Source organism: Solanum lycopersicum, chromosome 6, assembly GCF_036512215.1.
Source record: "Solanum lycopersicum chromosome 6, SLM_r2.1".
Taxonomy (NCBI): domain Eukaryota; kingdom Viridiplantae; phylum Streptophyta; class Magnoliopsida; order Solanales; family Solanaceae; genus Solanum; species Solanum lycopersicum.
In genome coordinates this window covers 416,516-429,494 of record NC_090805.1, presented here as the reverse complement: position 1 = coordinate 429,494, position 12,979 = coordinate 416,516, and the positions used below count along the sequence as shown (strand labels likewise).

General features: G+C 33.9%; 1 protein-coding gene across 1 annotated transcript; it reads right to left on the bottom strand.

Annotated features, from left to right (window-relative positions):
- Positions 1 to 8,643: 8,643 nt before the first annotated feature.
- Positions 8,644 to 9,320, bottom strand: LOC101252186 (histone H2B.7-like). The gene has a single exon (XM_004240309.5). The coding sequence runs from the start codon at positions 9,261 to 9,263 to the stop codon at positions 8,820 to 8,822; it is 444 nt and encodes a 147-aa protein (XP_004240357.1). The 5' UTR covers positions 9,264 to 9,320; the 3' UTR covers positions 8,644 to 8,819.
- Between the last annotated feature and the right edge of the window lie 3,659 nt (positions 9,321 to 12,979).

Below are 12,979 nucleotides of genomic sequence, written 5' to 3'. Positions count from 1 at the left end.
TAGGATCTTCTCACGATGCATGAATTTTCTGCGAGGTATGGAATCTTCTCGCAATGCATGAATTATCTGTGAGGTATGAAATCTTCTCGCGATGCAGGAATATTGACTCGCAATGCATGAATATTAACTCGCAATGCATGAATTAACTCTCGATGCATGAGTTGACTCTCAATGCATGAATATGAACTCGCGATGCATGAATTTTCTGCGAGGTATGGAATCTTCTCGCGATGCATCAATTTTTTGCGAGGTATGGAATCTTCTCGCGATGCCTGAATTATCTGCGAGGTATGAAATCTTCTCGCGATGCATGAATTTTCTGCGAGGTATGAAATCTTCTCGCGATGCATGGATTTTCTGCGAGGTATGAAATCTTCTTGCGATGCAGGAATATTGACTCGCAATGCATGAATATTAACTCGTAATGCATGAATTAACTCTCGATGCATGAATTGACTCTCGATGCATGAATATTAACTATCGATGCATGAATATTAACTCGCGATGCATGAATTGACTAGTGATGCATGAATTTTCTGCGAGGTATGAAATCTTCTCGCGATGCATGGATTTTCTGCGAGGTATGAAATCTTCTCGCGATGCAGAAATATTGACTCGCAATGCATGAATATTAACTCTCGATGCATGAATTTTCTGCGAGGTATGAAATCTTCTCGCGATGCATGAATTTTTTGCGAGGTATGAAATCTTCTCGCGATGCATGAATTATCTGCGAGGTATGAAATCCTCTCGCGATGCAGAAATATTGACTTGCAATGCATGAATATTAACTCTCAATGCATGAATTAACTCTCGATGCATGAATTGACTCTCGATGCATGAATATGAACTCGCAATGCATGAAATTTTTGCGAGGCATGAAATCTTCTTGCGATGCATGAATTTTCTGCGAGGTATGGAATCTTCTCGCGATGCATGAATTATCTGCGAGGTATGAAATCTTCTCGCGATGCATGAATTATCTGCGAGGTATGAAATCTTCTCGCGATGCAGAAATATTGACTCGCAATGCATGAATTAACTAGTGATGCATGAATTTTCTCTCGATGCATGATCTTCTGCGGGGCATGAATATCTTCCCGCAATGCATAAATTCCGCAAGGTATGGAATCCTCTTACGATGCATACATTTCTGCGAGGTATGAAATCTTCTCGCGATGCATGAATTTTCTGCGAGGTATGAAATCTTCTCGCAATGCATGAATATTAATTCGCAATGCATGAATTAACTCGCGATGCATGAATTAACTAGTGATGCATGAATCCCGCAAGGCATGAAATCTTCTTGCGATGCATACATTTCTGCGAGGTATGAAACCTTCTCGCAATGCATGAATTTTCTGCGAGGTATGAAACCTTCTCGCAATGCATGAATATGAACTCTCGATGCATGAATATTGACTCGTAATGCATGAATTAACTCTCGATGCATGAATATTAACTCTTAATGCATGAATATTGACTCGCGATGCATGAATATTGACTCGCAATGCATGAATTAACTCTCGATGCATGAATTTTCTGCGAGGTATGAAATCTTCCCGCGATGCATGAATTTTCTACAAGGTATGAAATCTTCTCGCGATGCATGAATTTTCTACGAGGTATGAGATCTTCTCTCGATGCATGAATTGATTCTCAATGCATGAATATTAGGTGATGCATGAATTCCGCAAGGTATGAAATCTTCCTGCGATGCATACATTTCTGCGAGGTATGAAATCTTCTCGCAATGCATGAATTTTCTGCGAGGTATGAAATCTTCTCGCGATGCATGAAATATTGACTAGCAATGCATGAATATTAACTCGCAAGGCATGAATATTAACTAGTGGTGCATGAATTGACTCTCGATGCATGAATATTAGTGATGCATGAATATTGACTAGTGATGCATGAATTGACTCTCGATGCATGATTTTTAACGAGGCATGGACGGCTCGATAATGTTTCAACTGTAACGAGGTGGATGACTCGATAATGTTCCAACTGTAACAAGGTGGATGGCTCGATAATGTTCCACTGTAACGAAGTGGATGTCTCGATAATGTTCCAACTGTAACGAGGTGGATGACTCGATAATGTTCCAACTGTAACGAGGTGGATGACTCGATAATGTTCCACTGTAACGAGGTGGATGTCTCGATAATGTTCCAACTGTAACGAGGTGGATGGCTCGATAATGTTCCAACTGTAACGAGGTGGATGGCTCGATAATGTTCCTGTTTGACTTGTTAAAGAAGTCCAACTTTCAATGAATTTTTGAGATCCTCTCAAAAATTCTGTCCCAGTTTCCATTATGAAGAGAGATGGAAATCTTGCTGGGAATATGACCGAGCCGTTGTGGCGCCTACATATCCCGTTGGAGCAGGAATCAGGTCAAACGTAGTTCCCCTCTTGTGGATGACGAGTGCTGCAAAAAATCTAAAAGATTATTAGTAGAAAATGCACAATATGAACATGATGGAGTATGCAAATGGTATCCTTTACTATATTCAAAGCCTAAAACAAGACATATCAAATATATAAGATTAACTTAACAACACCTTTTATAATGAACAACTCAAAAGGCAATTTTTTTCTTTTTTTCTTTTTTTTTTCAAAAATAAAAATGCGATGAGATAGTCAAATTTTCACCACGATTGGTACCAACAGTTAAGATTGCAGGTAAATCTCTCATTTTTTTTAAGATTGAATTAAGGTAATTCCTACAGCTTCAAGTGGTTCCTCAAATATACTTAAGGATTAACAAGATCTGTTCATCTTGTTTCAAACAAAGATTTTGAATTGTATCAATCCTCATGTTTCAAGTGCCCTCGTGACAAAAGCTAGTCCTATTTCACACATATTTGAGACATTTAATTATAGGACATTTTTCAAAGTGCACTCACACTCACAAGAATGTTCAATGTACACAACTGTGATACCATATGCTTGACCCTTATGTAAATCTCCACTAATGTGAGAACATTTGGAATGAGATCATGTAGGGCTTGTCATTGGCTTGTAACGTAGGCTTAGGGATGGGTATGATATTTATTTGAGATAAAAGTGACTGAATTCCTCCTTGAGCGTCACACATAATTTTTGCTCTTAATGATTGGTACGTCTTTGACGTCAGATCCTCTTCATTGTTCTCCCACCTTTCATCTTCTTTTGAATTCTCATTTTTAAACGCTCGCCCTTTTTTTTTAACTCTTTTTTATTTTGCTTTTCTCTTCTCTTTTTTTTTTCTTTTTGGTCCTTATTCCTTGGAGCTTTCTTTACTCACTTCTTTATCATAATAATTTTCCCTTTTTTGTTGGAATATTTTCCTTCCCATCTTTCACTGACCCTGTAAGGGTATTCTTCACCTTTCTTTATTTCTTCCACCTCTTTTTTCTTTTTCTCTAGAGTCTTTGCTTCCTTGATTTTGGGAGATTCAATATCTTTGCTTTTTGAAATTTCAAACACGGATCTCCTCTTATAATTTGCACATTCTTTGTGAACTCAAGAAGGTTGAGCCAAGAGAGGATAGTGCTCGTAAGCACTCAAAAGGGTAGTGGTTAAGATGTGGTTGTTCAAATGAAGGTTTCAGGCTCAAAATGGGAAAACTAGGGATTAATGTAATTTGGTAGGCTTTGAAAGGCACAATCGAGTCAAAAAGGCCTACAATCCTTTCTCAAACCAAACATTACTCATGATTTCGCCTCGAAAAACATTCAGGTCAAGTTCTAGATCAACAATGTAACACAATTGAACTTTGATCAAAATCTCACCACACAATGCCTATGAAACATAAGGTTAGTTTTATTCTTATCTTGATTGAATGCAAGAGAATTTTCAAGCATCACAGAAGTACAGATAAGAGGTACCACGAGAATCTGTAGTTTACCGCAAAGTCAGTCTTTTTCATCATATCGAATATATTTACATGCTCTTAACCATATAGGTCCCGACCGAGTTGAAGACATGACTGTAACAGTATGTACAAACAACAATTTTTTTTTTTGAAAAATGATTACCGAACCCGAGAAAGGTTGCCTACGTATCTCATTAACATGAGAATCAGGTAAGCATAGTTCGTGCAAATATGAGTTTGAAAATATGCACAAACTTTTTTTTTTAGAAAAAGATAATACCGAACCCAAGAAGGGTTGCCTACGTATCTCACCGAAATGAGAATCAGGTACGCGTAGTTCGGCAGATATGACTTGAAAAATATGCACAAACTTTTTTTTTTTAAAAAAAAAAGATAATACCGAACCCAAGAAGGGTTGCCTACGTATCTCAACGAAATGAGAATCAGGTACGCGTAGTTCGACCAGATATGACTGGGAAAATATACACAAATAATTTTTATAATTTTTTTTAGAAGATTATACCAAACCCAAGAAGGGTTGCCTACGTATCTCATTAAAATGAGAATCAGGTACGCGTAGTTCGACCAGATATGATTGGGAAAATATACACAAACAATTTTTCTAATTTTTTTTTAGAAGATTATACCGAACCCAAGAAGGGTTCCCTACGTATCTCACCGAAATGAGAATCAGGTACGCGTAGTTCGTGCATATATAACTTTGAAAATATGCACAAACTCTTTTTTTTTTATTATTATTTTTTATTATTTTTATTTTTTGAAAAGATAATACCGAACCCAAGAAGGGTTGCCTACGTATCTCATTAAAATGAGAATCAGGTACGCGTAGTTCGTCCAGATAAGGCATATAAGAATTTGAAGATTTAGACAACTCAAAGAAATTCCTAGATCTAGCGCCACTAAATTTGTAGTGATGAATTTTTTTTTCGTACCAATATGTTTTATAGCCTCTTAATCTTCAATATTTATACTGTCAGTTGAACGTAACCTACGAATTTGTACAGTAATGATTTGTTGTACTCTTTTTGGATGTTTTCTTGGACGTTTGTCTCCTTCCAAATTTCACGAGATCCAAACACTGTTATGACCATCCCCGACTGATGTCGGGGACGGTATTCCTACAAAAATATGAGAAATATGTGAGAGCAGGACCGTCATGCAAAATAATAATAAAAATAAGTGGATGTGACCTCATAGTCAAATACTCCCCTGATTTATCGTTTTTGACGTGATATAATTGAGAAATGCGAGGACTCTAATTTCGCTAATCCTCTTGTCTCTTGCAGGACAAATATCAACTTTTCTCTTTGAAGAAGAACAACTCAAAAATGTAAAAGTGTTAGTTCCTGTACATAGTGGATAATTCAAAATATCACAAAAAATAATGAATAAAAAACATAAAAACTGTTTTAATTAAAGACAAGCTGAATATATCACACAGTATATAAACAATTATTGCGCGTCCTATACAAATATGTGACCCTTTTATGCCTAGGGTAGGCCTATCGATTTGAAGGATGTATAAGTCATTTCAAAATATTTCATTGCCCCAAAACTCAAAATTATACAAACTTTATAAATAAAACTTAATGGGGATACATAATAGGGGAAATGTATACAAAATAATCAGTCCCACACATGGGTACGACCCTAAACTATGGCTTCGCGAAATATCCTTCTGCTTTCTTGATTTGTTGTCATATCCGGGTGCTAAGATCTTCGAATAGGCTTGCAGCTGATGAAACTCTTTCTTTAACATAAACAAACTATAATCTAATATTTATCCTATGAGACAATGATTTTCTCAAACAATGTATACATCCTTCAAATTTAAACACATAAGTATGAACGTCCATTTAAGCCGTGGGCTGTTTTGGACTCAAGGTGGTCTTCTAATGGACCCAACACGCCTTGGGTATTGGGTCATCTTAGTTCAAATGCGCTATTTTTGGGATTTTGCTCGACTCTACACTAGTTTACTAGGAGTGAGTTGTATTTATAGTGGAAAAGGTAACCCAAGCGGACTACTTGAGCTGGGACAGTTACCGATCGTTGACTATCAAGTAGCCAACTACACTCGTCAGGGTGTCCCGAGAAAATCTTTGGTTAATGAACGACTGCGAACCCGCATAATCGTCCTTTAGTGGAAATGAAATAATTGTCGTTTGACATAAAATATTATGCCATGAATGCAATGATAATATACCCACAACAAGATAAATAATGAATAAATACAATACACAAATAATCAGCGAAATATAAAAATACAAAATATAACATAATAATAAAGCAAAAATTTTCTCAATTTGAAAAAATAAATAAATTCGTATTGGTTAAAACCTCTAAAAGTCCCCAGCAGAGTCGTCATTCTGTTTACATCCCTACTCTTTTGAAATAGGTCGAAACGTCGCGGCAACTCAAAAAATAATTAATTGATTCAATTTTAACAAAGTTAAAAAATAAATGAGTTTTAAAAAAAAAGAGTCGCCACCTAATTTTAGGAAAACTAGGAAACCGATTATTGCATAATTTTTTACGTGAATGCTAAAATAGTGATGAAATATTTAGTAAATATTAAAGAATGATATGATTGTTGCTGAAAATTATTAGAAATTGACTCTAGGTAACAAAGTCATGTGTTTTGTCTTTTTCACGATGTATGAAATAATTCTTGTTGCACTCACTCCAAATTACCACATTGCTTTAGTGTCGTGGACACTATTTGTTATTGTTGTAACGAACATCCAATTGACTTGTAATACAAACTTTTAGTTAGTTTTTAAAACTTGTGTGTATAAATCATATTTTTCTAAAAAGGTGAAATATATTTCTTTTCAAATCCTATGGACAAACACATGGTGAAATTTCACCCAAATTTTTACTCAAATAATATTTGAAAATCTATGGCCAAACGCTAGCTAAAACTGAAAGTGAGACAATCCTATTAGAAAATGCCCGAGTCTCATGATAAAATCGAGAAACCTTGCACTCTCAAGAAAAGACTAGAGACACAAAATCAGCAATGCCAATGTTCAAAACACAAATTGAAAAAAAAAAACTATGTTAGAACACTGGAAATCCATTCAGTCTGGCAATAATAACCATTAGCCAATATGCAACAGTCCTGCCAAAAAACAAAAGTAAGACTCTATTCACATTCTAGGTCAATTGTCTACATGATTGTTCACCTTATAGCTTTCAAAAGGTTACAGTTGGAATACATAAAATAGTTAGAAGTGCAGAACACCCAGAATTAGCATATTAGGAGCAGTGGGAGTCACACGAACATTTACGAGATATGATTTTTAAGTACCCTTAAAACAGTTTCCTCAAGGCACCTTTACCAATAAGAAGTGGAAACAGAAGACAAGTGGAGCGAAGCTTGGATTGTAGCAGAAGATAATTCCTAATGTAGATGCAGCTTCAAGAAAAAGTTAGCTCCTCTTCTAACAAAAAAGACCACTGGCTCTAAGTAAGCACTCTGGATACAAATCTGATGACAACCATATGCAGTAGCTTTCACAGGATGAAATAATTTTGTTAGTAATAAATTCACAAGCTCAAGAAATAATAAACTACGCTTCATATTGCAGATGGCAAATCTAACAGACACGGACACAAAACATCCACATACAAACAAACAAACATACAGTTGCAATCTAGATTCCTCAAAATCCTTTTTTGCACAGCCAGACCTCCTGAGCACTCAAAATTCACTACCTTTTTTCTCTTGATAACCTTCGGTCTGCTTGCCCACACCGCGACTAATTCCACGGGATACTTGCCTCCTCCCCCCAGAAACATGTACCAAATAACTTTGTCCACCAAGGCTAGAACAAATGCAAAGAAAGCATAAGGTGTTAGTCTCAAAAATTCACCAACATATAGCAACAGGTATCAACAAGTAACTCTGTTCATCAAGGTTAGGACAAATATAAAGAAACCACCTAGTGTTTTTGTCTCATATATTCACCAACATATTATATAGGCATCAACAATTATCGGAGACATTACTCCACAAAACAACACAGAAAAGATAATTCATCATTCTTAAAGATGAATAGTTAAGTTCTCAGTTTGATGATGTTGTGGTCCATATTGCAGGCTTAGTTCCCCAAGTTACTTTGATTTATTCCTTGACTAAAAGTTATACAATTCAAGTTTAACCAGGCTTGGTTCAACACAAAGCGAGAATTTCAGTTAATCAAATTGTCTTTGGATAGATATATAACAACTTGTTTAAAAGACTCATTAAAAATAAAAGCCAGTCTACACTTTTATCCTATCTATCTCAGGTTTATTATAGAAGTAAATTCAAAACAAGAGCCTACCTTGAAATGAGTTGTTTTTCCTTGTTCTTCAATTATATTACAACACTAGAAAAAGATATGCAGAAAGCAGAGCACTCACCGAATACAAAGAGCCCAACACATATTTTAGTGTTGATACAGCAAGGGTGTATGTGAAAGGAGGTAAAGAGCAACCACTTGAAGTAGAGGTGTACAATCAGGGCATGTTCAAGATGGAGCTACGCAACCAATGCAAAGAAACAGGGGCACATTCATACGGAGAAGCCTGCACCAATTTGCTCATGGCATTGAGGAGCTTCTTCCTATCCTTCGCCACCCGCTCTATTATCAAAAACAAATACAGCAAAATGGTAATAATTGCAGGACAAATGCCCAACCCCATATGCTACGCATATTAACTAAACAAATATTTCAATGTGTAACGCCAGCAATCCATAAGGAGGGACCAAATTACAATATAATAAAGGTAGATTTCATTGATTAGGAACAGCATTGTATTTTACATCATCCCATCAAAACTAGAATATAAGAAATAAAGAAAATTTTTTAAAAAAAACAAATCTTTTTATCAACTCTAAACAATTGAATGATAACGAAATGACCAATTCTCAAAAAATAACAATTTTTTAAGAGCTTGTAAACTTGGTAACAGCTTTAGTTCCTTCAGAAACAGCATGCTTAGCCAATTCACCAGGCAATACCAATCTAACAGCAGTTTGAATTTCCCTAGACGTAATCGTAGGTTTCTTATTGTACCTCGCAAGTTTAGAAGATTCCTGAGCCAATTTCTCAAATATATCGTTAATAAAACTGTTCATTATCCCCATCGCTTTGCTTGAAATTCCAATATCAGGATGCACTTGTTTCAGAACTTTGAATATATAGATCTTATACGTTTCGGAACTCTTCTTAACCTTCTTCTTCTTCTTTTCTCCGATACCAACACCAACATCCTTCGTCGGAAGCTTCTTTCCGGCTTTTGGCTTCTTCTCCGCCGGAGCTTTATCGTCGGAAGGTTTTTCCGATGCCGGATTCTTCTCGGCGGGCTTCTTTTCTGCTTTAGGAGCCATGGATTAGTGTAGAAATTTAGCGAAGGATGAAATTTTTGTATGATGGAGAAGAAAGGGTGTGGGTTTGGTATTTATAGGTAATGGAAGTTGGTTCTGATTGGACAATGTGGAGTGACGAGGATCGATGTCGTGGATTGATCAGAACCGTTGGATTTGGTTTGAAGATCAACGGCTTTAAGAGGATAGTGGAACTGTGCACGTGTAGATTCATTTGCTACGGAAATAATGGCGTCGAAAGAGGGGGAGGAATGAGTAAAAATAACTAGCTTTTTGGGTTGTTATAATTCACTTTTTTATTTTTAAGTTGGATGGAATGATTTGGTTTCAACTTCTTCTTTTTTTTCTCAAAAATACATGATAATTTTTTGGAAAAATTATATATAATAATGAACTAATAACCTAAAATAAATTGAGTAGCTACAGTTTGATTTAATTGTGCTCCATAGCAAACGTTTACAAAAAATTGTCAGGCGCCTCTCTCCCAAATATCTCGCTCGTCACTCTCCTTTAATCTCTCGCTCGCTTCCTCACTTTTTATACAAACACAATTGTATAAAAATTGTTTCTAATTGTATAAAGCAGAGAAAATTGTATAAATACATATATTTTTGTTCCCCTCTCTTCCATCTTTCAGATCTCGCTCGCCACTCTCCCAATTCTCTCTCGCCACCCTCACCTTTCTCACTTATACAAACAGAAGCGAAATGTATGAATTGCGTTTCTGTTTATATATAAAGCGTGAGAAAATTGTATATACACGTGCAAGTACATATATTTTCATCTTATACACTTATAAATATACAATAAAAATACTCCACTGCTCAGTTTCTTTTGCCTTTCTCTTTTTCTCGTTTTATACAATTTTCAAATTGTATATAATTTCTCTCTTTCTCGTTTTATACAATTTGATTCAATTGTATATTCCTTGTCAAGTCTCTTTTGTCTTTCTCTCTTTCTCATTTTATACAGATTCAAATTGTATCTAATCGTTCTATACACTTATAATAATACAATTCGTTTTATACACTTCGTTTTTATACAGTTCTCTGCCCAAGTGTCTTTCTCTTTCTTGTTTTATACATTTCGTTTTATACAATTTGCTTCAACTGTATATGTATAGCGAATTATACAGTTTCTATGTTTGCTATGGAGCACAATTATGCAAACTTTGTATAGCATACAAATATGAATTTTTTATTTGCTATATGTGAAAGTTGCCCTAATTTTTATAATTTAACTTATAGTGGCATTTTTTTAAACATAAAGATATATATATATATATATATATATATATATATATATATATATAAAGAGAGTGTGTATATTATCCTTCTTTATGATTTTAGCTTATAGTTTATGGTTCAACATCTATAGTTGGTGTATTCTTAAGTATTATGTTTTACGTTTTATTTGTGATTTATATTAGAAGGTATAGTAAGAGATTCAATATTATTACTTCTCCTTTTATATATTAAGAGAAGTAATAATATTGGATCTCATATATATTCAAATCACAAGTATAATTTTGATTATATTTCTAATTATTACATAACAGAATAATCAAATCAAACCATATTTATTTTAGTTCAGATTGAATTATACATCTTCAAAATCAAAAATATCAAAAAAATCGAAAACTTCAAATCGAATAGTATAAAATCAAATCGAAAATCGAATGCACACCCATATTTACAATACATTAGTGAGCTATTGTTATTTTTTAATTTAAAAAATGTTTGGTGACCTAATAAGTATTATACCCATTGTTTGATTTATTTCGATTTAGAAAAGAGTTTGACAGTAATTTTAAAAAAAACTTAGAATTTCAAAAAATTTAAAATAAAAAAATCGATGGAAATGCCAAAGGGGGATTTGGGGTTCACATTATTACTTTAAAAAAGGTTTTAAAGGATTTGAAGTGTCTGCTAACACGTGATTATCCGACGATTTAAAATATTTGACTAATAACTTAAAAGAAAGTAGATATGCATATTACTTAAGAAAATAAGAAAATAATTGAAATATTTTACACTTAAAACATTTTTGAAAGAAAATATATATATATATATATTCTTGTCAAGTAAAAAGTCTAAAATTTTTCAAATAAAGGATTTATAAATAACTAAAACGAGAATGACTCATCTTTAGCGAGCTTGATGTAAGTTAAACTTCAACATTTATCATCAAATAAGTAAATAAAAGTTAAACAAATTAATAAAGGAAAATTACGCAATAAAGCAAACTTATACTATTTAACTACTTATCATAGCTATAGTTCGCTATAATTACCACTCGATACTAACATTATACATTAACTACGTGGGCTGACTTCGAGTTTGTATAATTAGTCACGTTTATATATGTCTATTTGCCAAAATATACAAATACATATGTATAATATATAATTTATTGAACTTATATACACATACAATTCACCTCTGTCCAACTCTATCCCCTCTCTCGCTCTCCTCTCTCCTTCCTCTCCCAATCTCGTTTGCCTATATACAAATGTATGTGTATAATATATAATTATATAAATATACAATTCACTGCTCTTCCACTCTCTGCCCTCTCTCGCTCACCTCTCTCCTCCCTCTCTCAATCTCGCTCGCCTATCTCCTCCCTCTCCCAGTCTCACTCGCCTCTCTCCTCCCTACCCCATTCTCTCTTTCCATATATACAAATACATATGTATAATATACTATTATCTAACCAATATAGATATACAATTCACCTTTCTCCTACTCTTTTCCCCCCTCTCTCTTCCAGTCTCGCTCGCCTCTCTTCTCCATGTAACATATAACTACAAATTATAATTATCAAACTATAGCTATGAAGAGTAATTCATTAATTTTAAGTGGCTATATGTGAAAGTTCCTCAATTAAAAATACAATAAAGAAAGAGATTTGGGCCCAAGTCTTGTTTTTGGCCATCTGAGCAAGTAGTTGGGCCTAATTCTGATTTTGAGCCTTCGGCCTATTCTATCCCTGTCCTAAACCTAACACAAAAGGCAGCCAAAATAAATGGACTTCGGCCCATTTCATTCAAAATCTGTTGCTGGAAATCTTTGGGGCTTTGGCCTCATTTTCGTGACTGTATACAGTTTCTGTATATTAATGTATATCTCCTATATATTCTGCGTATTCTTATGTATACAGGATTCGTAGAACACAACCAGTAGCTAACAAGTGAAATCTTTCCTTTCCAAATTCTGAGGTGTTACATTTCTTTATGTATAATATTGATTGAAAAATTGAATACGTAAATTTTAATTTAACTGAAAATATTGGTAATATATATTTAAAATGGTTTTTTTTCTATAAAATAAACTTAGTATTAAAAGTACATTGATACTTACATTTGTTCTTTATTTGACTCTTATAAGCACTTTTTTAAAAAATGGTTAGTCAAACACAATTTTCTTATCAAAAGCATTTTTCAAATAAATTAGTCAAATACAAATTACGTTTTTCAAAAGCATTTCTTTAAAAGTCATTTTTAAGAAAGTTTTTCTAAAAATAACCAGCATTTAGCAACAATACCAAATAAGCTCCAACATCATAATATCATTTTTATTCTATTAGCAATTAATTACATAGATTTGTTTGAATTTATCATAAAATTATTTTATTAATATTTTATGACCAGTAATTTAAAGATATAAATTCATCAGCCTTATTTGAACTACACCATAAACTCATCTACGTATAATATT

Excerpts from the sequence above, each read along its gene's own strand:
- LOC101252186 (XM_004240309.5), bottom strand. The coding sequence starts at position 9,263 with ATGGCTCCTAAAGCAGAAAAGAAGCCCGCCGAGAAGAATCCGGCATCG.